Genomic DNA, 27,373 nt, shown 5'->3' with positions numbered 1-27,373 from the left:
AGTAGGGGCCAAATCCAGTTAAGAGTATTAGCTAAGAAAGCTGACATATAATCTTCAAAAAAAAATCCTGCTTTTCTAATCTAGACTGTAACAAGCTGAGTGGGAAAAAATGCACTTAACAAATCTTTTTATCCAAAAACATGGGTGTCACGATGAACAAAACTGCAAAGCAAGGCCTTAGGGGGAGTACACAGCAGAAGCTTTGCATCCCAGAGCACAATCATCCACGTAACAGTCAATGGTGAGTCTTTCAACACGTTGGTATTACACCTCTCTGTAGCTCCTCCATGTATACTGATAGGGACTGAGGGCATCTGCTTTTTGGCCTGGTTAATGTCATTTACAGCAAGTAAACAGTTAATAGTACATTTTCAGGGGAAAAACCACAGAGGAGGAAGAACAGCAAGTGACAGGCAGAGCCATGGCTGTCTCCAGTGTCAAACGTTCGTACCAAGTTGAGCGTCATCCTACCCTTATAGAGAACAGCTACAGATACCAACAGGCATGGGATTCCAACATGTATCTCAAAAGAAAACTGGCAAGAAAAAAAAACTGAATAGTTTAAACTTCTAACAAAATTGTGTGTGCGTGCGTGTGTGTGAGTGGTAGTGGTTTTTTGGTTTTGTGTTTTGTTGTTGTTCTTTTTCCTCCCAAGAACCGGCTCCCATTACAATTATTTATATATTAGGATTCTTTTATAGCAAGTGTTTTATCTTTGTACACAGAACATTAACTTAACAGTTCCCATTGACTTAGTATGCTTAGCCTCCTCTCCCCACTAGGCTTTTTAAGTTTTATTGGTGTGGACGTTTATTCACTTAAGAAAGCCACTTCTTTATTAAATGCTAATTTTAGAGTCTTCACGTGACTCTTATCTGGATATAAAATATTTGCTCTTTCAGAAGATGAGGAAGGGAGGTTTTTGCTTTTTAAATGAGAGCCACAGCAGCAATACTTTGCAATTTTTCAGACCAAACACAAACACATTTCTTTGACAAGAATACAAAAAGATATTCTTAACTCCCATGTGATATGGTAACCCCACTTAAGATATTTTAACCCCCTGTCAGCCAGAGCTTGAAAAACTTTAAACAGTTTTCTTTCAGCTGATTAATACATTGTGTCAGTAGAAATAGCTTCTGTTCACTCTAAAAGGATTTAATGTTAAAACAATTCCTACCTGTATTTTATTTTGTTTGCAAAGTAGTCTGCCAAGAACATTCTATGCACAGAAAACTAGTGTGACTAGAAGTATACTATATAAATGATATATTACATATAATATTTTATATTTTATATAATTACAAATAATTATATAAAAAATATACATATAAAAATACCTAAGGATACATACATTCTGAACAAAACTAGATGGAATGTCTTAATTGTGGCACATCGAGCTTGGGAAGCAGTCCATAGCTGACCTCCCTGAGAACATGGAATACGAATTGTAAGCCACAAACTCCTCTGCTATACAATACCAAGTGTGATGCACAAACCCAGATACACTCCAAACTGCTTGTCATTTCCACAAATTCAGGCCACTGATTTACCTGTATTGCCGTATCACTGAGTTGCCTCCAACAACTTTCTGTTTTAAAAAAATGCTTTTAAAAAAAAAAAAACAACTAATTGATTTTTAGTTAAAAACAACTTACAGTATCATGAACACTAAAGGCATTGAACAAGTAAAAGAAATGAACTGAGAGGCATACGAGGCAGAAACACTATTTTGGGGCTTCTATATAACAGTTATTAAGTGAGACCATGAAGTTTGAAGTGAATTTTATGTAGGAAAAATACTTTGAAAGTTAAAAATATGACATGTATACAAGCAGAATCCAAATGAGCTTACATGTTCTGGAATTGACTCCCAGTTTAAATGGAATAAGCCCAACAAACAGATGGTGCAGTAAGAACTTACTGTAAATAATTTGGAGGCTTAAGCAGGTATTTGCTGAAGGACTATTTTCTCTTCAGACGTTATCAACAAATTATATTTGATCCTTTAGCTGTGTAAGACACAATTGGTATCAGTGTCCAAACTGCAATCTCATAAAAAAGTACCAAATTCCAGAGGATGACCTTTGCTATCAGCATGGCACTATGCAAGACTCCCACCAAGGCAATTCATTCCATATGTAGCTTTATGTTATGAATTGACTATGTGTTTTTTTTTTTCTCCCTTTGAATAATATCTCTAATTACAGACAGCTAATGTCATGGATCCTCTTTCCAAATGCTGTTAAATATCTCTTCTAAAAAGATTTATCGACCAACATTGTAGGCCACCAGAAAGACAATTTATTGAGCTGAGTTGAGCTACGTAATTATAAATTACATGTAGACTAAAGCAATATAAATAATAATAACAAGGAATGCTACTGATCTTAATCTATTCAATGCAGAAATAAAGCTCCCACTACAGCTGAACTATGAATCACTTTTGCAGAGCAAGAGCAATTAATCCAAAAGCTTTTCTATTTCCTCTCTGCTCTGCATCAATCTGCTTGCTTCAGCAGCCCTGAAGCTATGCTTAAGCTTTTCGTTTACACCAGTTTAGAGTCAAACTACCATCTAGAAAAGTCTAGAGGTCTGAAACCTCCAGTGAGTTCTGGGCAGGGAAAATCCACTAGACGTCTTATAGCTTCCAAATCTCTTGGCACAGAGTCCCGTGCAGGCATGCATATTTGAACAACACCTATCATATTGTGCAATATCCAAAAATGCAAGTAAATAATAATGTCATCTTTGATTAAGTAATGCATCTTGCCTACGCTGCATTTGTAAAAGACAGTAAAAAAAAAATCAAGGCACAGGACAGAATGGTTATCAATGCCCAAGGTATTACATCTTGCTACTGAAACACTAACTGCAATTTGAAATATTCAGCTGTATTGCTGTTTTTTTTCCACTCCTCTTTTCTGAGTTTGCATTCTAATATTCATAGGAGAAAAAATGATGTCATTTTATTAACCTCATAACCACTTTAAGCCAACAGAAAAATAAAAACATTGGAATGACCATCTGGCATGAAGTTTCTGTTTCTCTTAAAAACAAGTCTGTATTTTCTGTTTCTCATGACACTACGGACAAAAAGCAAGTCTTCTGACAAATTTTACAGCACCAAAAAAGAGAAAATAGAACTATAATTAAACAAATCTAATTATATTTGAACATTTAAATATGAAAATAGTATCCCGTCAGGAGCTCTCCATGTAAGTATGCCTATGTAGCTTCCACCATCAGAATATTTGACCTACTTATTTTATCACCAGAAGCTAGTAAAAACTCTGGATACTTTTGATATATCATTACATTTTCTTTCCTATGATAGCACAGATTTGAAAAACAAACAAAATAAACTTATCTAAAAAAAATAATTAGCAACTCATCCTTTAAAACCAAGGAAGTTAACTTCAGAAGTTAATACCTTTGATAGATATCTCTCATTCTATACTGAATTCATGCTTAAGAATTAATTTGATATAGTTATGTGACAGCCCATCTTGTAAGATCTAATCAAATCATTGCTTGCAAATTGACATTACAACACTGTTTTTCTAAGCAGTCAACATTCCTGACAGAGACTAGAAATATAACAGTAACACACTATTGAACTAGCTAGGCTGAACAAAAGGTCAAGTCCAAGAGGAACAGGAGGTGGCTGCGCGCATCTTCATGTCAAATCAGTGTCATCAATGCCGTCCTGCTAGAAACACGTCATTTCCAAACTCACTGATGACATTTCTGGTGCCATAGCTGGGAAATGCTATGTAACCACTGGCCAGCTCAGGAAGGCACTCACCTCAGACAATGAAAGGAGTCAAAGCTTGGAGGGGACTTGGTCCCAATTCAAAGGGCTTTAATTCTGAGAAGTTAAACAATTCGAAGAGGTGAAAGCTGAAAGGATTTTAGCTGGATGTGAACCATAAAGTTCATTTAGCCAACCAACGCAATGTAGTCCCCAGTATACACTCTGCTTTTTCACCTATGGAATGAAACTTTGAACATTTTGGAGTGTCCCCCTAAGTGCTGAAGCTATCTAATTCTCCAGTAAACTGTGAGCTGCTGGTCAGCAGGTATAACATCTTTCTGCCACAAAAAAGCCCCAAGAAGCAACAATCCCCTCCCCAACACTATAATGACAATCAACAAAGAATCAACGAAGAATTGGTTCTGGTACATTTGCAGTTTTAAAACGAAGTTTAGCGAGACATCTCAAAAACCAGAATGTCCTCATCCTAAAGAAGAAACACCCCTTCCCCATTCTTTTCTGGTCAAAATAGCTCTTTGCTTTCAATAGTCCTGGAACAAAAACCTGCCTGATAAAGTATGAGCTGTTTGTAAGGAATATAGCAAAGAATACCAATAATATTGTAGAAGACATTTTTCTTTCAGTCTGAGTTCTTACTACTCATTATATGTTATGGAAAGCAACAATTATGTAGGCAGCTACACCAGAACTAGAATTTCTACTGTGGGATCCAAACAGTACACACAAGAACTGGCAATTTAAATCCACTCAGCTTAATGGAAAGGTTTGTATGTAAAAACATGCAGCAGGCAATTAGCTAAGGACTAAATGCAGAACATGTTTGGTTGGCACGTGGTTCCAACTGATAGACCTGTTGGCAGAATTTGCTGCCATGCAGAAATGACAGTAATAAGAGTAAAGTTTTTATCGTGGCAGAATGTCTTTGCTCATGACAACCTACAGGAACTTGTAATCAAATTAAATCCTCCCTCTTCTGTCTCATTGCAGAGGACAGTAGTAGAATTTCACATTGCTTGGAGAAGGTCTGTTTTCTCTGGAAGGAAATACATTTCAAGTACTCCATGAGACACTTTAGAAACGGTCTGATAAACTTGCTTGCACTGAATAATCCCGAACCTTGGGACTTGAGTGGATGGGGCTATTCATGAAATAGAATACTACTCAGTACGAGAAGTATTTTACTCTTAAATCTTGACAGCAAGATTATGCCAGAAGGATGCAGCCAGTTCTAAGAGGCAGCATCCCACTGGGGGACTTTCAGAGCAATTCCCTTTACAGAGGAACTGCACTTCCTCTGGGGCACATCATGCCCCCTATTCACACTGTCTGGTGCTGCTGGGTACTTTTATACTGAATGTGGAGGTGGAAATCCCTGCTCAGTGCATCTGTGAATGATATATGCTAAAAACGACAAACAACAAATATTTCTACTCTCACATTTTGTTTCAACTCCAAAGAGAGCTCTTCTTCTTGGTTTTTGTATTTCATGGGCCTCTACTGCTAAATAAACCTCCATGAAAGCCATAATTTTGAGGAGAACAGGGGATATAGCTGAACAGAGCTGAAAACTGTGGGATGACAACACTATTTCTTACTTCCTATTATCTCCCTAAAGTTTGAATCCTCACTTGAAGGAAAACAAGGCAGTCACATAGGGAGTATTTGGGAGGAAAGAAAACCTCAAGAAAAGGAAAATACTATTCAGAGAGAAAAAAAACTCAAGAAAAGGAAAACACTATGTCTTCTTGGTAAATGAAGCGTACTGTTTTAATTCACAAAACATTTTACGCTTCTGGGTAGTAAGAACTCCATAATGTGCAAGATTGAGCAGCAGAACACAGAAAAAAGTTGTGATTGACAAGATGGAACATCCTGATGCATTACTCTTAACCCAGCACACGAATCACTTTGCCTTGAGTTTAAGGCCATAATCCCATCAAAATCAAAATTTGCTCTCAGACCACTCATCCATCCCAGTTAAGGAGAAGACCACTCCGTAGCTAGCATGTAGATATGTACAAGACATCGCAGATCTAAAAATGTAGTTACAGATCTTTAATTACGGTAAAATATCAGAAGTAGGTTACTTTCTACATCTACTGTTTAGAACTGAGTACCTGTAATATCCACTGAATATAATGAAGAATCAAGAAGGTGTTCAAAAGAGAAGGAAAATGGAAGAGGTTGTTCAGTGTAAGAGATTAAGGCTTTAACGTCAGCAGTATGTGTGTTTTATGTTTGTCTTTTTTTTTTTTTTTGGAAAGCACAATGTAGGCTAAGCAGAGAATTGGGAGGCCAATCAGAGAGATTCAGTAATGAGAGAAATTCCAAAAACATGCAAATTTATTTTTGGGGGAAATCTGAGAATCCTAACACTGGCTGTTTATACTGGCTTATCTTCTTTGGCATCAGCTGAAGTCTGGCCTGCATCCATAAGGGAAAAATCTAGAATTCCTACATTGCCCAAAGTCTAATAATATTTCTCCCAGTAGATCTCTCATAAACAGTTGTCCTCTACATGGTTCCAATATAGGATAGCAACAGTACTACTTTCATGTTGAAACAATTCCTTCATATTGAAGATTCCTTTAAGATTTATTATTTTAAAATATCTGAAACATAACAGTTCTACTAAAGAATTTCTCAGTAGTCCTGCTGGAATAGGTTACCACGACATTAAATTTAGTGTGGACTGCTACGTACCAACCATTCACAATATAATGTTATAGTTTTCATTTGGCTTTTTTTTTTTTTTAATGAAAATCTCTGAGGTCTTCTGGGTCTCTCAGTATTTTGCTCTTCCTACAAGACTCTGTCAACAGATCAGGGACAGGCCATGCCCTCAAAAGCAAGTAATGCATCTCAGGCTCCATCTTCAGAATAGTCAGTAAAAGGATACATGCTGTACAGATTGTGTATTTCAAAATAATTGTTGCTTGAACTACTGAAAATGAGCATGTTCTTAAGCAACAATTATGTTAGCCTAGAAGGTTTGCTTTGGCTAACATACTTTACCTTAATATGATGTGTGGAAGGCAGTGGGTATGATCTAAAGCTGTGTACAATTATAAACGGTTGTTATACATTTCTTTTTTTATGAAACATATAGTTTGGTTGTTTTTTACCTCTGTTTTTCCCACTCCCTGCTGATTTGAGGCATGTTTTTTATAGGCAGTTGTCTGCTCTTGTGAAAACAATGCTGAGCTTGCAGCTTTATTTTGATTCTAACACTGGACTGGAATGGATGGAACTTACACAGCTTCTGAGAGAAGACAGCTATGTGACATGAGTCACTGCAACAGAAAGAAGGGGACTATGGGCTGTCAGTCCCATGCTCTACCGTCCAGACAAAACAAAGAATGGCTGCAGCAATGCCTTTTACCTGATGTGTTTTTTTTTTTTTTATTTTTTAAATAAACAAGGCTGCATATGTTACTCAAAAATATTTCAGTCTTTGTAAAAGAGAATAGTTGTTTTTTGTTTAATTTTTATTATTATTAACATAGATAAGAACTTGGTACTAAAGTCGTGCATTTTTCTCCCCTGAGAGTCCCAAATATTCACTGACTACAGAGCTATAAAGCATGGTCTGAGTCTTCTCAATGAATCAGAGATTATGTACTGCTGCCAGAACTCACATGAAAGGTTGGGTTGTTGGTTTGTCTGCAACATCTAGACAAAGGCAGTTGATCTATACCAAAGAAATATCTATTTTTTGTTGAATTCTACATGATACACTTATTTAAGGCTGACTCTAACTTCATTACAAGTTACCTTGTGAGGACTTGCTTCTTGTTAAGATTTCACAAAATGGTTCCTGCAACGTGACTGCAGAAGAAACAGCACGGGCAGGAAAGTGTTGAGCTTTTCCTTAATTTTGCAAAAATTACCTCTATTAGGTTCTTTGAAAAACTCCTCCTTTGTTCAGTACATCTCCAAAGGTTACTAGGATAGAGTTCAAAATACCACTAGCTCTTAATTTCCCAAGAGAAATCCAAGTGTAATACAAAAGGCTATGTCAATATTACTGTGGCCACCAACAGGATGCTGTAAAAAACACAGCAGTGGGAGAAACAGAGAGATGATGTTTGTGAGCAAAAGAAATCTCGCTCTCTTGTGCACGGAATTTGCTACTGTGTTTACATCTGCTTAGTAAATTACACAAGCCTTACACTCACATAGTAAGGAACAGTCTTCTCTGCATTTGATTTGGCACATTACCTTCATGTCTTCAGACAGGTAGTAATAATCATCATTACCTTACTCAGTGCTAAAATTTGTATAACCTTGAAATTTCATATAGATATGAACAATCCAAATTGGGTGATGGTTTTATGTACTTCATCTTTAACATTTAGCCTTTTGTTTCTAGAATTACTCCAGAACAAAACTATAAAAGATTTACTATCTAAGTTCCCATTCCTTTTCCATTCTAAGGATAAATAGCAGCTTTTTTAACAGGACATCCTACAAACTTCATAAAAAAAAATACAAGCTACAGAATTCAATGGGAATTTAAAAAAATATAACATTTTTACTTAAGTAAAAAAAAAAGTTGACATAGTACATACCTGCAGAAGTAATCTCTCAAAAGCTAGAAAGTTGTCCCATTTGGAAATCTGGGGGTGTTTCAAAGTCTGGACTGTAGCCAGCACAAGCTGTAGAAGACCACAATGGTTCTCCAAAGCTTTGAGATTATTTTTGAAAAGCTGGATGTATGAGCTCAGTTGTTCTGGGGTGACTCTACCTGTGGACAAGAAAACAGAACACAACATTTAGTGGTAGCAAATACTGATAAAGCCGCATGTGAACCTAGATTTTAAAATGACAGTGAATCAGTTATAGAGAACTTTGGAGGCTCTCTCCACTATGGGCCAGATCCTAGCCTCATTGCACTCACTGGGAGCTTTAGATGGAAGAAATAGGTCAGGATGCTTTGTACACAAATTGTGGCTTAAGAGATGCAGTAAATGCTGCCTAATTTCATCCATTATCTGAAAAGAAACAACTCCTGCACCCCTACATTGGCCTGTGAATCTCTCCTTAACAAAAGCACATAAGGGGAGTCATTCAGGCCACAGAAACACTACAGGATCAGCAGTTATTCCACTAACATTAAAATGTCATCTAAACTCTTCAATTTGTATTTTAGAAGTGACATTTCACCTGCTCCAGGGAGAAGGGGACACTAATGCCCCTGGGAGCTCATTTTCAAAGAGGAACGCCTGTAATGTCTCATCTAACCTACGAAAATTATGACAGGTGATTACACACACCATCCATACACAAGGAAAACTGGTGTCAAAACACCATCCTAATTGCAAGTCTGGACCATAGTCCAGGCCAGGGCTGTTTCCTGGTTTCTGGCAGCCTCTGCCAGTAACAAGTCATCTTCCTCAAGCAAACCAGAGCTAAAGAGCAGGGATATGTGAGACGGAGTGACGAGAATCCTTAAACAGAACAAGCTTTGGTGCCAGGAAGGCACTAGGCTAGGCTGATGCTAGACGTTTCATGTCTTACACCACTCTGATCATTTTATTTGGTATTTTTTCATCAGGGAAAGATCTCGTAAGACTACCACTGTGTTTCTTCTGTGCATTTGGTTATTTCATCAATTTACAAATCTCTCCATCTGCCGCCATCCTTTCAGCATCATATAAGTGGTGAATAAATGACTCCACCAGCGAATCGATGCTGAAAGCGCTTTCTCTTAGCTTCAGTGTTACCACAGGCAGTCTTTGGAGGAGCATTTAGATTAGGGAAAGCTGCTAAATAAAACAAAAACACACAAGGTCTTTATGTGAATTTTAACGGAGAGCATCAAACCGAAAAGTCAGCAAATTAACACACAAATCAAGCTGACACCGCTCAGTAGGCCCGAGAGCTGACAAAAGGCTTCTACGGTTAGCCCGCATAGGCTAAAATAGCAACCACTGCCATGTGTGTTTTTAGACTAAACACTGGAGCTTTCAGTCTTGTTTTATTTCTTTTAAAGCTGTGTCAGGCAGATTTACATGGTGATTTGAAAATGTCAGCCCATGAGGCCTTGCAGCATACCTTTGATAATGACTGCATTATTACCTTTAGCATTCATGATATATAGCAGCATATTCAAAAACTGATAACTTGCTTCAATCGAGAAAACATGAAGTTGCCTCATACACAACAGTAAAAATGTTTCAAGACTTCTGATTTCAATTTTAAAAAATAATTTTGGGAGTTTTGTTCCATGTTGTTCCTTGTGAAAGTGAATCCACATGCATCGCTGGATCAGCCTAGGATCAGTTCAGCACCATTTTAGATAAACACTGAAATACTTTCCCACCCTCAGAGTACCACCAAAAGAAGGTCCAACACATGTAAATATAAGTGAAATCCTGACCTTAGTAAGTAATTAACAAAACTTACTGGCATCGAAGAGTCCAGCATCTCATTTGTAATATTTACAATATCCATGGAACTGCTCAGATCCAGGGTTCAAAAGCTCCAGCCAATTTCTACACAGAAATCTCCCTGGACAGCTGTTTGATGCATATAACTATTCCAGTAGATGAGGAAAGGAATTTAAGAAAGTCATTGGTGGTACTCAGCAAATAAATTACTTTTTCTGAGGCCTAAATCCTCACCACCTTCCCTGCTGCTTGCTCACAGGGGGAGATTTCAGCACAAAGCCAAAACCAGACTAAATTTAATCTAATCCCACCCCAATCATCCCCTCTGCTGCTGCCCTTTCTTTTTTAAAGCCCCTCTGCTGCTTCAAGTCCTTTTGTCTTGCTATGTAGTACACATCTCCTATGAAATCAAAAGGAGACGGATGACAACTACATCTTCATGTTTCAACTGTTCTTTTGTTCTCCTAAAGCAAATCCAGAGATTCAGAGGCAGGAGATGGCAACCACAGGCGGAAAGGACTGCAGCAATGCTGTCTTGCCTTGCTCCCACCTCCTCTTCATGCTCCGTTGTGGTCATGCTCCGCGACCCCACACCTACACAGCGTCCAAATGTCTGCGTGGGCACAGAGGTCTGATTCATGAGGACTGTGTTACGCTGTAGTTGGTCATCTTTTAATTCCAAATTGTGGGAAGAAAGAGAAGTATGACCTCAACTTCCCCTAAGGGATTTTAAAGGACTGATAACCTTTCTTGCACAAACACCAAGATTCCATACTGCCTAAGAAGTAACCTTTACCATTAAAATAGTGTAGGGAATGAGACTGGATGTCACAGGAGGAATGAAGTCTGGATGTCACACACACATGATGGACTAGGTACTAGCCTCACTACTGAAGAGCCAGTTTTCTCCTGGAAACGCTGGAAGTGAGCGTGCTGAGGCAGCTCTGCACATTAGAGATCTGATAAACTGAGGATTAAAAAAAAAGGAAGAGGTAACAGGGATATAATAGAATCCAATCCTGTCACTTGGGAAAGGATGACAAAAACAATTCTCATCAGGGTAGAGCTAGAGAGTATTACTGAACCCAGGTCGCACGTCGATACATACAGGGATTTCTGGGATAATGTTGAATTCATGAAAATTGTCTCGATCAGGAACATCAAATTCCAAGATAAAGAAAAAAAAATAAAAAAATAAAAGTGGTTACCCAAACACTACTGGATGCAAAAAACAGATTCCTTCTATAAATAGTCACTGAGGCTGTTTTAGATTTACTCATGAAGACCAGCGAGGCTTGTATATGAAGAAACCATTCAGAGAAGCAAAAACCTATAAAGTTATCATGATATATTTTTAACTGAGTTTAAACCAAATTAATTCAAATTTAAACAATGAAAGAATTAAGGGAAATCCTATAAGATTAGAATTAGGCACTAAGAAACACAGGGAAAGAAGCCAACCTTGTTTAGAGCTTGTAAAGGAAATTTGATAAACCATAAAAGTTACACAGACAGATTAAAGAAGGAAGAGAATAAAGGTTTGTTTTCTGTTGGCAGTATGCAATGATCAAGACACGACCCAGGAAATAAGTCAACTATTCTGCCCTGGGTTTCATGCCACAGTGCAGTGGGAAATGACCAACGACGATGAGGTCATTTCAACAAGGTTACCATATTAGAACTTAAAAAAAAAAAAAACAACAACAGTTTAAGTCAGGTAAAGCAAAGCAAGTTCTGAAACAAGTTGCACATAAAACAAATAGCCAGCGGTAAGACGCGTACTAAACCTACTACATCAACTAGATCAGAAAATAAAAATATTTATATTTAAGAAAAGGTGAAAAATAGCTACCTTACTAGTCTGATGACAGCAGTATGAAAAACTTCAGGACAAGCATTCAAAAAAACCACACATTACATTCTAGAGGAAAACAGGATAAAGTACATTTATCAAAGAATACCATGTCAAACTGATATGTAACCTATTTTCTACGCAGAACAAATGAATTAATTATAACTCACATGGATTTAGCATAGTATTTACTACAATATAAACATATTTAACGGAGGAAAGATTAGGATTAGAAGTATTGTAATATACCTAAGAAACTTCCAGAAGTAGATGGCAAAGTACCAGGCATACAAAAAGAAAAGATTTTAACTGGAGCTTGGTAAAACGAGACTGTGTGCGCACACATGTACACATAGTACAGATTTGGGTACCAAACAGTGCCAAATCTGGTGCTGTCACAAGGCTGTGAAACATTACTAATACAGAGAAAAACAGAAGGGACAGCTGAATTGCTTTTAGCATTGGAAAAACATACATGGGATGAAATCTAACAGTTCAAAGTACAAGATTCTGCATTTTGAGGCTAGGAGTTGTAGTCTGCTGTAAATTGGAAGTAACAACCTGAAATGACACAAGAGATTAATAATGGCTAGGCTTCCTCATCCAAAAAAAGAGTATGAAAAATGGTTACATCAAGGGTCAACTCTGGTAATAAAATCAATGGGTACAAATAATGCATGAATCTATTTGCACAAGACATTAAGAAGCATACTGCTGAATCAATCAATTTTCCAGTGCTGGAAACAAGAGTGGAGGCAAACAATTTTAGCTTTTTCTAAGGCAGGGCTTGACAGGTGTATAACGAGCAGTTGCATAAATGCTCACAAGACTGAATGCAATACAAATGGCCCCCTTCAAACCTTCACTCCTAAGGTAACTGATTTGCAAACATACTGAGACATACAGACTTCAAATTCCACCTCCAACTTTTCAGATTTAGGGCAGATCCCAAAAGAACTACAGAGCAGTTTGCCAAGTTTTTAAATTATAGAAGTGGTACCTTATATTAAAAAAAATTAACAGTCAACACAAATGATTTTTTTATTAATTATGAAGATAGCAGCACTGAAAACTAACATATGCAACGCTATACCACATAGAAAATACACAGTTAATACCACACTCACAAATGATGTGTTCTGACTGAATGGAAGCAGCAGTTCTAGTACAGTTGATCGTTTAAGTTAGATATACTGAGGCAGAAATTACCAGCAATTTACCATGTTAAAGATCTGATAAAAGTCTGGCTTTCAGTAGTAAAAGTAGCCCGAGTGGGACAGACAGACTTTCACCTCAAAAGTTAAACAAAATGTGAACTAGACAAACTGCATGTATAGACATCAAGACACAATTCAACACTATGACGTTTTTCCACCTAAAATTAATGCTGCAGCGTATGTAGTATAATGCAGGCATCACTTCAAAAAATAATTATTTTTCAAGATAGATTTACTAGTAATTTTTTTAAAATTCAGAATCCCAAAGTATTTTTTTTAACGTAAAGATTTACGGATGAACGAGGTGTCTAAAGAGCAAAGGTCAGAAATACCAATGCGCTGTTCCAAACATACAGTCCTTCTTTCTTCATCTAACACTTAGTTAATTATCTCCACAGGGACAAGAAAACAAGTAAAGAGGAAAGTACATTTTGTGACCAATTGAATAAATAAGAGGATGCTTTTCCAAGACTACAGGAACCGCCAAATACGCATAGCTTTAAAATTAGTTCAATTTCATGCGAGAACACTGTTCGAGTTTCACTGGCTGGAGCACTACTGCTGAGGTCCATTTTTCACTTGACAGAGCCCCGAATAAGAAATTATCTTGGAACACATATGTTCACAGACTAGACTTTTTCAAGGCTGAAAAATTCCAAATAAACTGTTTTTTTATCCATAGTTTTAGGAATATAGATCTGTCCTTCCCAGTAGCTTGCCTCTGTTCACATCCAATGCCGGATACTCCTGAGGAATGTAGAAAGATCTCAAAATCCACGAGGCCAATTGGGCAACAGTGCTGCCAAGGGATTTTGATATTTTGCAAACTGAGAGCAATTTAGTAGGACAGATGACGCCCCTCATGGCTCCACATTGGTGTAATTTCCAGATGTTATTCTTATTAACACAACATGTTTTTGTACTTCTTCATGAATTTCAATATCACTCTTTAACAGCAAGTACCATGAAAATAATTCAGTCTCAGTCTTTGGTTAGTTAATTTCAAAAGTCACCCAGTCCTTGAATTGCTAATAAAAACGAGAAGAACATCATCTACTCCCTACTTCGGAGAGACGGAAAGTAGGCCAGGATGGGATACTGTCTGTCTGACTTCTCCAAAGGAAGGCTCCGGACCCGAAGAGCACTAAACCTTAGAGCAGACTGAAAGCAGATGTGACAGGCTTATTTCTAACAGCGTATGCTCATCTCCCACAAATACAAGCCCTTCTCCTCTGGGGCTGATGGTCACCTGTAGCCTTCTTTCTTTCACAACTGCGGGAGCAGCAGAGTGATGGTCCTTCAGGGAGGCAAGGCCTCTTGCCTGTCAGCCATCTGAAGGTGTGTAGACCCAGGGCGTTTGAGGACATAGGTGTAGAAGGGTGAATTCTTGGATGAGGGAGAAAGGGTTGGAGTGGGAAGTTGCAGTGTGGATTTGTGGGGCCAGAGTGTATGGGAATATGAGGTGAGGGTGCCTGGTTCAGAAACTGAAGATCTCGAATTCTTTATGTCACTAAGCTGAAGGAGGCATGGGACCAGAAACCCACTTTACCCCACACGTACATACACAGTTCTGTGGTAGTGGAAGCTGCTGCCATCGCTGTTACCGTTGACAGAAAACAACTATCAGTTCTGACACTATTTTCAAAATTTTTACATAAAACAAAAGGCAATCAGTTAAGTGGGAGAAATATAATTAAAGAACTCTAATAATCATGTTTTTCAGTTCTAAGCATGTAAATGCACAAGCCTATGTATGGGCCCAAGTTATGATTTATGATTCCTAGATTATCTAGGGTTTCCAGTTTCCCAGCACGTTCAGAATGCTTTGACAAACAGGACTGACAACTTAGGCGTCTTGAAATGAATTAAGAATTTTGCATTTTAGTCATTCAGAGGTTTGTGTTTAAATGCATGGCCATTTGAACCCATTATTACTTTTTTTTTTCTCCACGTACTCTATCATTCAGTATCCTCTTCTGACTTAATACACTATAAACAAAAACGTAATAATCATTTCTATCTGCTGACTACAATATTTCCCAGTTGCCCTCCTAAGCATCAAAACAAATCTCAGAACTGTTTGAATAAATAGGTAAAATCTTCCAGAATTAAGCATCTTAGGGGTAGCTGTCTCTTAAACTTTCAAGTGCTGACATAACACTCAGTTAAGTACTGGCATTCCAGATTTTCTCAAAGCCATTTCTTAATCTTGACTAATCTTGGACTAATCTTAATCTTGACTATCATGGTCATACTGCATTACCTTATTCTTCACCTCTTCCACCATGTTTAGTAACACAAAGCCCTAGGCCAAGTCCCAGCCAGAAGGTCGCCAGACATGAAAAACAGTAATGCTTGAAAACAGTAGTTCACTGCAACCATAAAGTGACTTGAAATCTGCAAATTTGGCTGAATCATCTGGATGCTTTAAACTTCTCACTGAAATGAAATGACTTATTTGTCTTAAAATACTATGCCCAAAGGATTTCAGGTGGCTTGTACGTGTCCTCATTTAGCACTAAGACTTATGCTTTCAGACACTGAGTACTTCATCATGTTCTTGGCTTGCTGTTCCAGTGAGAGGGAGGTCATTGTTCTTCTTTGGTACGTTATTCACAGGACTGATTATTTCTCTGATGATCTCTGGAAGACTTCTGCAGCTGAGAATACCGTAACAATCACTTTGGGCGGTAAGCAAATAAATATGCATGGAAAACAAGATGATGTATGAGTATGTACATATGTAATTCACCGTGTCTCTTGTGTAACTAGTCATCCTTTGTGAGACTGAATCATAAGGCTAAACTATGCTGGAAAAAAAAACACTCAGCAAACCACCCAGTTTTACTATATTGCCATGTTCCACTTCAAGTCAGACACTTAAGAGAACTGCAAGCACACCAGTACACACTGTATTTTTGGTTTAAATCCTTCGGCATGGGCTGTTCTCAGCGGTGCTTTGCTCCTATAGCTCTACATCATTTTCAACTATTTTCTTCAAGTTTGCCCCCCACAAACTCATTTTTTGACTAGACAGCTCTATCCTTAGCATAAATTCTGAAGTCCTTTCTGTCATCTCAAAAGATGCACGAGACAAAGTACTTAGTGCTGATATCCACAACTGCCACAGAGCTCCAGCAAAATGCAGGTGCCACATGGCTTCGCTGCGTGCCAAGCACATGCTGGAACTGCCATCTCCCAATCCTATATCCAGGATCAATTTTGCTGATGAAAAACACAGTCATTGTGGCTGACACACCCTATTAAATTAAGATATCATGGAACACATGTACAGCAAGCTGTATCTTATTTCCAACCAGTCTGCTTCCCCACAGATATAAATACCAGCAATTAAAGTAAATTTCTATTTCTTGGACTGAGAGTGTTTTGGGTTTTCGTCCAGTTTCAAAGAGTCCTACAGGACCTCCTCCTGTTTAACAATTTCTTGATCATCACAAACATACAGCCTACAAGTACGTGGATTCTTTAAACTGTAAATACTATCATGTAGATGATGAAATTTAAACCCATAATTTCCAAAGCACTTGGTAAGACACTTCACTATTAGTTCAGCATTACATTTTCAGATACACAAAGCATCTTATCCATTGTGCAATAAATTTTATATTAAAGCAAAACACCACAAAGTTTTTGTCACGTTAACATTTTCTAACTTGTTGTGTGCTTCATTTGAGTCAAATAGTAAAACTCAATTCCTCTTTCCTGTTATCACTGTTATTTTCAATGTTTTCTAAGTAATTTAGGGATTGTATAACCATTAATGTCACAGTTCTATTGCATTTGATATAGCTGTCTGAACAAATGTACACATCTTGTTCTTTTTTGCTGCCTATCTAGATAATTATTTTCAAGACTAATAAAATATAATAGAAATCAACATCAGCCAAAAAAAAAATCTTAGTGAATAAAAGAAATCTCAGGTGTTCATCTAAACAAAAATATGAATTAATCTTAGCAGAGAACAGAAGATGGCAATTCAATTGCTTCTTTTCAAGTAGTGGCATCATTAATCAGTAACTTACAAGTGTTACGTTTTTATCTGCACCTTTATATATACATAAAATAAATATATATCAGTTTGTTTCTAGATGTATACCTACTAATTAGTAATGGCTATCAAAAACTGAAAGAAGCCATTCAACTTTCCCTAAGCAATTTGGTTTGTTTGATGTAAAATTGTTTAGACTAATGTTAGAAACTCTGTTGCTCACTACAGATACCAGACAATTAAGAAGTACTGTTACTTACAGTATCTCTCAAAACAATACTAGCTACTAGTTTCTGCAAAAATAAAAATTAAAAATCACAGTTTTATCTATTTAAAAGTTAATTCACTTAAAAGGATTAACACTTGTTTCTAATTCAAAGACCTGTAACTCACAGCTTATGCAACTACAATTACACTTACTTCCTCCACATTCTTTTCTATTATATTTTAAAACTCAAATGTTAATTAGATCAACGAACAACCTACATTATTCTCAAAGGCAATTATGTGATCTGACTGTAGTATCTCAAAATGTATATTTAAAAAGTGATCTTAAGAAGTTACGTAACGAGCCGTGGTCAGAAAGATCTTAAAATCAGTCATGTAAAAACCTTTGACAAGAGTTGTTGTAGAACATGGCTGTATTACGAATGGAGTTTCACATTTGTGATAATCCATTAAGCATGCCCCAAAATAAACTGGACACATTTGCAGGTAAATGCTATTTACATTCATAAGCTTTTTAACATACAAAGTCATTTCCTTACAATTTAAAGATATATAGTCTAAAAAATAAATAACGATGTGCATTTATGTTAAAACCCTGTTTCAAAACTTCACGGATGTTTATCTGTTTATCATTAATGTTTACTCGTGTTGTGCACATCATGTAAACTCTCTAGAGAAAGACCACATTGAAGTAGCTTTTCACAGTGTTTTCATTACGACAAAAGGATTTCACATTGAAGTTTATATAAGCTTTGCAGTATTACATTAACAAAGAATATAAATAATGAAATACTATATTTGCAGAACTCCTGCAAGAGCAACACAGTTCTGTTTTCTTTTAAATTTTTAATAATTATCTTCAACTCTAATCACAACCAGACATGAAAGGAGACCTGGCTACAAGTTAAATGTAAGTGTTTCGGTTTACTGTCTGTAACAAAAATTTTAATTTAAATTTTAAAATAACCTTTATCCAACAATTCCAGACACATAGAAAGACCACTGTCACCACATTCCCTTCATAAAAAAGTAACACTAGGGTTAGCCAAATAGTTCTGCATCCATGTGCCAACTGTAATTTAATCAAAGATAACATACTACCAGCATATTTCTGTTTCACATCACTGCACAGGGTTTTGTGCTTCACTTCCATCTGCTAACCGTTTCATAGCAATGGAGTGCAAAGCAAATGAGGTATAAGACACAAATATGACACTCTTTACAATTTCATTAGGGCATGAACCGTTACCCATCTTACACCACAAGAGACTATTTAGCATACAGTAGGTTATTCACTAAACAAAGACATGAATACAGTAAGAGACAAAAATACCCTTACTGAAACTTCGTAAACAAACTTAACCTAGGAACTGTTATTTCTTAAAGAATATTAAGTCACTGAATAAAAATCTGAAATATACAACAAGAGCTTAGGGTAAAACAGGATAGTTGATACTTAAGAGTCAGCTCGAACCTTTTCATTTAACTTCAAATAAATGTGGTAAGTACCAATATTACTCTTTTCTTTTTTCCTTTTAAGGTAAATTCACCTAACGCAATAGTCACTAAACAAAAACAAAAAAACAACAACAACAAAAAAAATCACCACCTTCAACTAGACACCACAACACTCAGAACAAGTCTGAACAACTCCTTATTTTCTAAAGAAGAGCAAAATCCACCTACCACCACCTGCAAGGAATACCTTAAAATACTGAGAGGCAAATTTTGCCTTCACGTAAACTTATTGCAATAAAAGGAAGTATACGATCCTTTACAATGCTTTTATTTTTTTTTTCTGAATATTATTCTGACTAATTTCAATGCTGAACTAAAACATCTCTGCCAACCTGTTTTGGTTAAGATTTACTTCATTTTTTGTGAAACACTTCACATTATCTGTCTCAGTCTCCTTCTCTAAATCAGAAATGTGTCCTTTAGCCAGGGGGCAGGATTTAAAGACTCCCGGGACCACTTCTGAAACCACTTCCATAAGGTGTAACTGTTGTATTTGGAGAACCCAGTAGGGTTCCACATTCCCCATTTGTTTTGTATCAACAATGAAGATGACAATAAGGTATTTTATAGGTACTCTTCCAGATAGGATGTGTAAATGCCATAGATGTTCTATCATTTTTTTCCTCTTCTCTCCTCGGTAAGATGGATTTTAATGTTGAAAATAGAAATGCACTTTATGGATCAAATTGATACTCTGCCATTAAAGATGCACCAAAAAATGCACAAGCAACAGTAGGTGAGAAGTGGTGTTTTCCCCAAATCATACAGGAACATAACCTCCTGAAAGACTATTTAAAGGAAGGAAGATACAAAGGTGAGAGACAGAAAAAAAAGAAACTAGCAAGTTGTTAAAAAAAAAAAAAAAGAATCGTCTCAATTGTCTAAGCAGCTCTGAGATCTACAGAGCTGGGTGAGAACCTTCACCTACCTACTGCCCCATTTGTTACTTTAGAATTTTCTTCTTCCTCATGAAATATAATGAGCTGCTCCATCCTCAGTATTTCTTCGCTTCTAAGCTCATTGGTATTAAGGAGTCACCGTTTGTGTCTCAACATGGCAATATAGCTCTTTTTGATTCTCAAGCTCTTGAACAAATAAATGCAAACAACAACAGTAAGCTTCAGTAACTGTGCGTTAGATAGCCTCTCATTTTTACTTATCTCCAGTGTTTCAGCACAAGTCTAAAAAGGAGGATTAAAATGTTATTTACTAGCACAATATTTCAACATCTACAACACAATTTTTCAGTTCTCTTTTCATGTGTTGAAACAGTAGCAATCAGTAAGAACATATGAAGCATTTGAAAGAAGCGTAATGTTTAGTGCAGAGTGCTCCCCAGCTGGTGATGCTTCTAAGCATCATCATCTAAGCAATGCAGAGTCGCTTATTGATGAAAAACAAGATGTTCTGCTTCTGAACATCTCTACATCTCAGCTATTTGATCACGTCCTCAAAAACAGAGAGCTTCCTGCGCAGGAATATCTTCATCCTTATTGTTACATCTAATGAGTTAGAGATGACTTGAAAAGTTTAGTTACTTAAAACAAGCAAACAAACAAAAACTTGCACATCTGGGACTTGGAGCAACATCTTTGCTCTACACTGGCATAACCAGATGACTACGAGAAGATGGGATCTACTTAGCAAGGTGAACACTCTGATCACTCAACAGGGTTGAAACTGTGAACTTCATCCTAGTGCAACAGTGTAAGGTGAAACAGCCACAATATCAATCTCTGTCAACAGGTCTTTATGTGGTGGTGACTACTCAGAAAGGCTGTTTCATCAAGAGTTACCAGGGACACTTAACCCCCCCACTGTACTCAAAGGGTGGTTGTCCCCTGGGCATGGAAATGCCTACGGGGAAGGCCCCCCAAACAGATCTAAAACTTTCAGAAACACTTCAAACTCTTCAAAAAACATTTAGCACTCTAAGAAGCAAAAGCCTTCCTGCCTCCAGGGGTGAATGATGCAACAAAACATCTGCTCCATTGACCATCACTGAAATTAGGAACATTTGCTTTAGGTCAAGAGTACACTTAGAGTTGTACTACGGGGAGAAATCAGGAACTCAGTATTGCAGCAGGCTGGAAAATCAAATCTGCTTGGCTAGATAGTCCCACACTGCAGAGCTTCTGTTACTTTTGCTTAGGCAAAAAGGAGACTAATTTACTGTGAGAGGAACAGCCTCACGTTTCCCTGGGGTAAGCCCTGAGGACACCAGTGCGTCCCTGGAGCAGCATGGCGAGACCCAGCAAGAATTCTGCAGGCTAAATCAGGCCCGACTCAGTCAAGTTGGTACAGGAACCCTCCCACCCCATGAAGATGCCTTGAGAGAGGCCTCCCAAACATTGACAAGGCCAGCAGTTATCCAGGTACCTATTACTTAACCAGTGACACACTGCAGAAGGGATTTGAACACCCCACAGACTGCTTTGAGCCCTGCAATACTCATCTGCCTTCTCCTCCTACATGAAGGCCTCAAACCCAAGGCTGACATTGCCTCACTCCTTGTCTGTTTCACAGCACTGGCCTGATGGTTGGCCCGGGTGGATTTTAGATATCTGAGATCAGACTTGATGATTTATCTGAAAGATGTCAATGTACCTGTCTACTTTATTATGGCTCGTTTTCTTCACTGGTAGCTTTTATCCCTAGAGTTTGGTCCAAGAATTGATGGTACTGAATCTTGAATATTGTTACATTGATCTTGTCAACAATAAACAACATGTTAGATACCATTACAGTCAAGCACAATTTATATACGTATATGTATTATTTTTTAAAAATAATTGCACATTTGATATTCTTTATATGTTTGTAGATAAGGTATTCCCCTGCATTTTCCCTTCTGCTGTAAGGTATTTTTCTAACTCAAAATATTATTTCATATCTCCAATATAAAATTCAGGAGCTTCCCATTTCTACCCAAAGAGGTTTTACCGTTAGTTCACCCCATACACATACCAGCCCATTTGAAAGTTATAGCACTCTTCTTTATCTCATGAACTCGGAGGTTTTGCTCGTTTTGTAGTGAGCTTGATTTTTAAAACCGTATTTGTACAGTTCAAATGGAAAGAAATCAAAAGGCTTTTCTTCTATTAACAAGGCCCCGTGTAACAGCACACAGCACTTTGTTTCTGTTACTACACCACTGTTTTGACTTTCATCAGTCTCCATGCCAGTAAAGAGAGACAATAAAGGAATTCAGGCTTGACCACGGTTTACTGTGCTCCTTTCAAATAGAAGAGCAAGGGTGTTTCTAAAACCACAGAAGAACATTTATAGCAAAGTTTTTATTGCTGCCAAATACTATGCTAATAGCAAAGCTTTCAACAGGAGATTCATGGACTGCCACACTCAGAAGATGATTAAGATATGCATCAGACCTATGAAGGAGGGAATGGGAAGCAGAGGAATGGAAAAACCAGCAACCTTTCTGCTGTACTGCAAACCAGGCTCCTGCCTCAGAGCGGAACTCCTTACAGTCACTTACTTAAAGAGCTGAGCATAAGTCATCCCTTCCCAGTATTTACAATTCACTTGAATTTAGCACAATGCTGTAAATCTCACCAGAAGGCTATTAGAATGATCTTCTAAACTGCCTTCCGAAGAGCTTTTGAAAAACAAACTTAACTCTTTAAATAAATTTCTTTAAATACCAGTATTTTTATTATGCCAAAATATTTTAATGCCTCTTCATTTAAATGGACTCCCAGCAAAAGACAGCTCCACCTACTGTTTACATGCAATCTCTCTGCTTTGGGAAATGCAGCTAGCTGGAAGGGTTAAGGCTGTTGCCAAAACTTAGATCCCCCTACTACTGCATGCCCACAGCAAGCAACACCAAGCAAATACTGCCCTTAAGTCAGCATTGACAGCATCAGTAAACTGCACAGGAAGCACACATATCATGTATTTTCGGATGCAGTGGATTAAAGAAGACATAAACTGCATGTAGCACAAAGCCTTTATGCTAGGTGGAATTCTGGACAGTGCTTTGCCTGACTTCTCCAGGTTTGACCTCAGAAATCCAAATATCTTGCGTAGATATACAACTCAGGTTTTGTCCCCTGTGGATAGAGCTGAGTAGTTTCACAGTTTTATGTTCTGGTTGGTTATGTGGACGATCACTTTGCTCTGTCTCCCTCTCTTATGCTGTTTTCAAAACCTGCAATTATTCTTTGAAGAAAAGGATTTTAGAATGCTTTTGACAAACTGTTCTGAATTGCTTACTTGCTGGTGTCATTCATGGAAGTTTGTGATAGCAATGATGTTCTTTTACACGCAAAGGAAAATGACACGAAACATGCACTTTCCACTTTCCTTCTACATAAAGAAAGAAGATGCAAGTCTGCCTTGAAGATGGTATAAGAACATGTAATTGGCCACCTGAAAACCCAAGTATGAGATGTCTACAGCAAAAGGAGAAAATCCCACTTTGTTTATGAATGACTTGGAGATCGCCTTACATTTGAAGCTGGACTTGCTCCAAGAGTCCATCCACAAAATTTTCAACAAAACATTGCCAACTCTGCAATTCCTATCTTCAGCCAACCTCCTTCTACACTGAACTGTTTTTAAGTAGTCGATAGGATTTCCAGACATTCCGCACTACTGCCTTGGTGGATACAACTAATTGAAGGGATAATGTAAATCTAGAACACCTGAAAACAGCACTCCAATCTACTCAGCTTGAAAAACACAGCTAAAATTGCTGATTTCCTTCATTTCTCTTTCTTTTCTTTCCTCAAAACTCGTATGTCCATCTCTGCTGACTTTGATGACAGAAAGTGGAGTTCCCAGTGGCCTGGGATAGATATTTGGGGATGGGGGGAGACGTATCCTCTTCAACAGCAGGTCTCTTCAGTTCCGCCCTCCTTCCATCTCAGGAGAACACATTCATAAGATACCAGAAAGCAAAAGCTTAACCTGGGGATCCTCCTACAATTGTTAGAGCCCCTGCCACGTGCAGCCAAGCAGAGAAAGAGCAAAGCTGGGCCTTAGGCACGTTATTTGCAGGCAAAGCATCGGCCAGGACAGGCACACCTCAGAAATGTGAAAAGTTCTGAGCCTCTCAAAGCCCAGAAAACAATAGAATTTATTTTCCTTGCTCTGAAAATATGGAAACAGGATGGGATCGAGTTGCTCACCACTGCACAGGACTCCCGTTCTGCCAGCATCAAACATGATGCAGTTTTCAGGCAGGTGGCCACTGCAGGAGGGCTCAGCTACACCAAAAGGAATTTAAAGCTTTGCTTTCAAATGTAATTCACTCCTTATTTCCAGAGAAAAAAACAGCAAAAAAATGGCAGCAAGCAAAATACTCTTACCATCTGACACAGCTGGTCTTAGTAAAGAGAGTAAGAGGGAACTTTTATTCTAGAAAATGTCTGTGACATTTAATATTAGGACCATAAAAAAAATACCCTAAGTATCAGGAAAAGCAGCATGCAATCCACCAAGATCATCCGATACATGCAAAACCTGAGGTAAAATCATAAAAACTGAAGGATAAGCACAGAGTAGAAAGACTGAAATGATTTCCTCTCTCTTCAGCCAGTGCTGCCTCACATTACAATCACAGTGGAAGCAAGCAGCCTTTTGACTGAACACAACAATCAGGACTAGAACTGGCCACTTGAACTTTTCCTTCTCAGCAAAAGAAACAATTGATAAACAACTGAATTTCCAGCTTTCCAACAGATTTAAGATATTCTGTAGCATAACAGATGAGAAATGAACACTGTAAAGATGTAGCTCTGGTCCAACATGTCATTAATAAATATGTGCCACTGGACAAAGTGACACCTTGGAGGGAGTTTCAGATTTATGCTCAATGAGAAGTTGTGATTTTCGTAACTGTGCAGCCCTCCTTTCCATATTTTTCATTTTATCCCTGTTTATCATTTACCAAACTGCCTTGAATTTTCTATCTCCCTTTGAAGTTCATCTACAAAGTTAAAAATAATTATGATTCTAGTACAAAATAATTCACAAAGTAAAACTCCTATAAAGACTGGTACGTTATATCTACACTTCAACTTACATTGCATCCTCCAGACAAAAGCAAGTCTCAGGAATGATAACATCAGAAACTTGTTTCAACAACTCTTAGTGTTTCTACATAGCACTATACTGGGTCCACTTACATCTGATATTTAGGCTGCCATCAACAAGTACCAGCCAACATGACTAAGAATCAGGGTTATTACAGCCAGCAATGGGCACCACAGGAAAGGGCCACAGAGGAAAGGGTGGCTGATCTAGTCATTCACACAGAATGAAGCAAAGCTGGTAGCGGGATTATGTCTCAAAGATGGGAAGTAATTACTTTTAAAACAAATTCCAACATTTTGTTGTTGTTGTTTTTCAGAGGCACATGAAATAGGAAGACATTTAGTGTCACTATAGTGAATGATCAGATACATTATCAGGGAAAGCTTAAAAACAATTTTATCATTTAAAAAATTGTCTGCCTTCTCTCCCTCTGGTCAATTTATAAAAGCCCTCTCATGGCTGCTCCATTTCTTTAAAACAGTTTACATCATTACTGTTGCATAGATCTAGTATTTCTGATTAATAATCTACTGAATATATGCTCTAGGTATTTGTAAAGACCATACAACATACGAAATGTTATAGCTGTTAAGAGTTTACAATTTGGCAGTACATCTAATTCCTCTACAACATCTTGGCAGTAGTCTCTAGAGTCTCAGATAAAAGCCGATTACTTTTATTCCACAAGGACCTTTCTCTGTTGATGAAAAGTTCAGCATAGGATAGTCAGAGTGTATGAAATACAACAAAAAAGGTATAGAGTCATATAATTGTTTTAATAAGCCTAATTTTACATCAGTTCTTGCGTTTCACTGAGTATGGCATGTTGTGAGAACAATATCCTTTAAAAAGTTATTTAAAGTTTTTATCTATTATTTTGAAGAATTCAGGATTATCAGGTTTATATAACGTAATTATACAGAAGATCTGCACAAATTTCATCAGATCAGCTGCTATTTGCAATTCCTGCTTGCCAAGGGCACATATCCTGCTGATTTTTTAAGAATACCCAAGTTCTCATGTTTTGCAGAACAAAGCAGCAGCTTTGCTGGCCATTCTCATGCCTTTAAAGTCTTTCTTCATAGAACTCCATCGCTTCACAACTGTTCTTATCTTTTTAATGTTGCTGTATATAAAAGACAACACCTGAGCTCTAGCACACATTTGCTTCTCACTTCTGTACCAGGAAGATTCTGTGGTAGCCACAATACACACCCAAAACCAATGGCAGGGATGGAGAAAAGTTTTCCCCAAGAGGGTTATGCGGACATAGAGCAGCTGTCACCTTCCACATTACCACTGTGCGGGAAACGGGATGTCACACTACTCACCCATGCTCATCTTAATAGGTAAATTTTCTCTGCTCGCAGCCTCCACAAGGTGTCTCCTAGCCTCCATCACAGCTTCCTTTTGTTTGAGGTTCATGAAGGACTCCCAGAGAGCTTTGGCAGCTGGATCACTATAAGAAAATGACAGGGTTACACTAAACACTGCTTGAATAATGGAATAAGCTTAAGACAACATTTATATTTTAAGATGAGTGCTTCTACTTAGCAACTCCTCTGAGGTAGGCAGGATACAAGCAAAACTAATGCAATATAAAAGCTTGACTTTTCTTAGCAAAAGTTGTTACAGTTTAACAGCAAAAATCTAGAATTTCTTGCTACCAATTAAAAAGTATTAGAATCCACCTATAATAAACTGAAACCAGCATGTTAGCTCCACTATAACCACTACTGTTTAACTACGGGAATACCAGAAACAGTCCAAAGTTCTTCAGATATCAAAAAGCTGTGGAAAGGACGGTACTACAGATGGGCTGTGATTTCCCCGTGAGAGCTGAAATCCCAAAAGCAATACTTCCAGTGCTGAAGGCTGCTAGTATGATTTCACGAACTAACGTCACTTTGGGTCTCATTGATTCTCCTTATATGAAATGAATAATCCACAGGAGAGTGCAACTATCCTTACGGTACCTGTACTCAGAGATTTCCTTTTTATTGCCAGTGGTGGTAAGTTTAAGCAAGACACACAGCAATCTGTGTGGCCGGTCAGCGCTCATTACCCTGTCAGTATTCTTTCTTCCAGGACACTGTGTTTGTTGTTGTTGTGAATGAATTCAGTGTTTTCTCTGGAGGGGGGAGGAAAAAGGAGGAAGAACCCTTGCCTGAGGCTGTAGTTAATTGGGATTAAGTGTGGATTTTTTTTCCCCCCTTAGGAAAAACTCCCCTCTGCTTTCTCCCCAGGAGACATTTAACACCCGAATACATTTTGATGTAACTCACAACATGCTTATAAATATGCCAAAACACTCTTTGT

At 37.7% G+C, this 27,373-nt stretch overlaps 1 protein-coding gene across 1 annotated transcript in view; it reads right to left on the bottom strand.

The window, feature by feature from the left end:
* Positions 1–27,373, bottom strand: part of SCFD2 (sec1 family domain containing 2) — a 195,428-nt gene that overhangs the window by 134,201 nt on the left and 33,854 nt on the right. Inside the window, exons 3-4 of the mRNA XM_083835404.1 lie at positions 26,386–26,513; positions 8,350–8,525 (exon numbers count right to left, since the gene is read on the bottom strand). Coding sequence (XP_083691530.1) covers positions 8,350–8,525; positions 26,386–26,513 — 304 coding nt within the window. The remainder of the gene's footprint in view (positions 1–8,349; positions 8,526–26,385; positions 26,514–27,373) is intronic.

Source organism: Anser anser (genome assembly GCF_964211835.1).
Source record: "Anser anser genome assembly, chromosome: 4".
NCBI classification, from domain to species: domain Eukaryota; kingdom Metazoa; phylum Chordata; class Aves; order Anseriformes; family Anatidae; genus Anser; species Anser anser.
The sequence above is the reverse complement of the archived record's forward strand: the minus strand, read 5'-3'. Positions and strand labels throughout refer to the sequence as shown.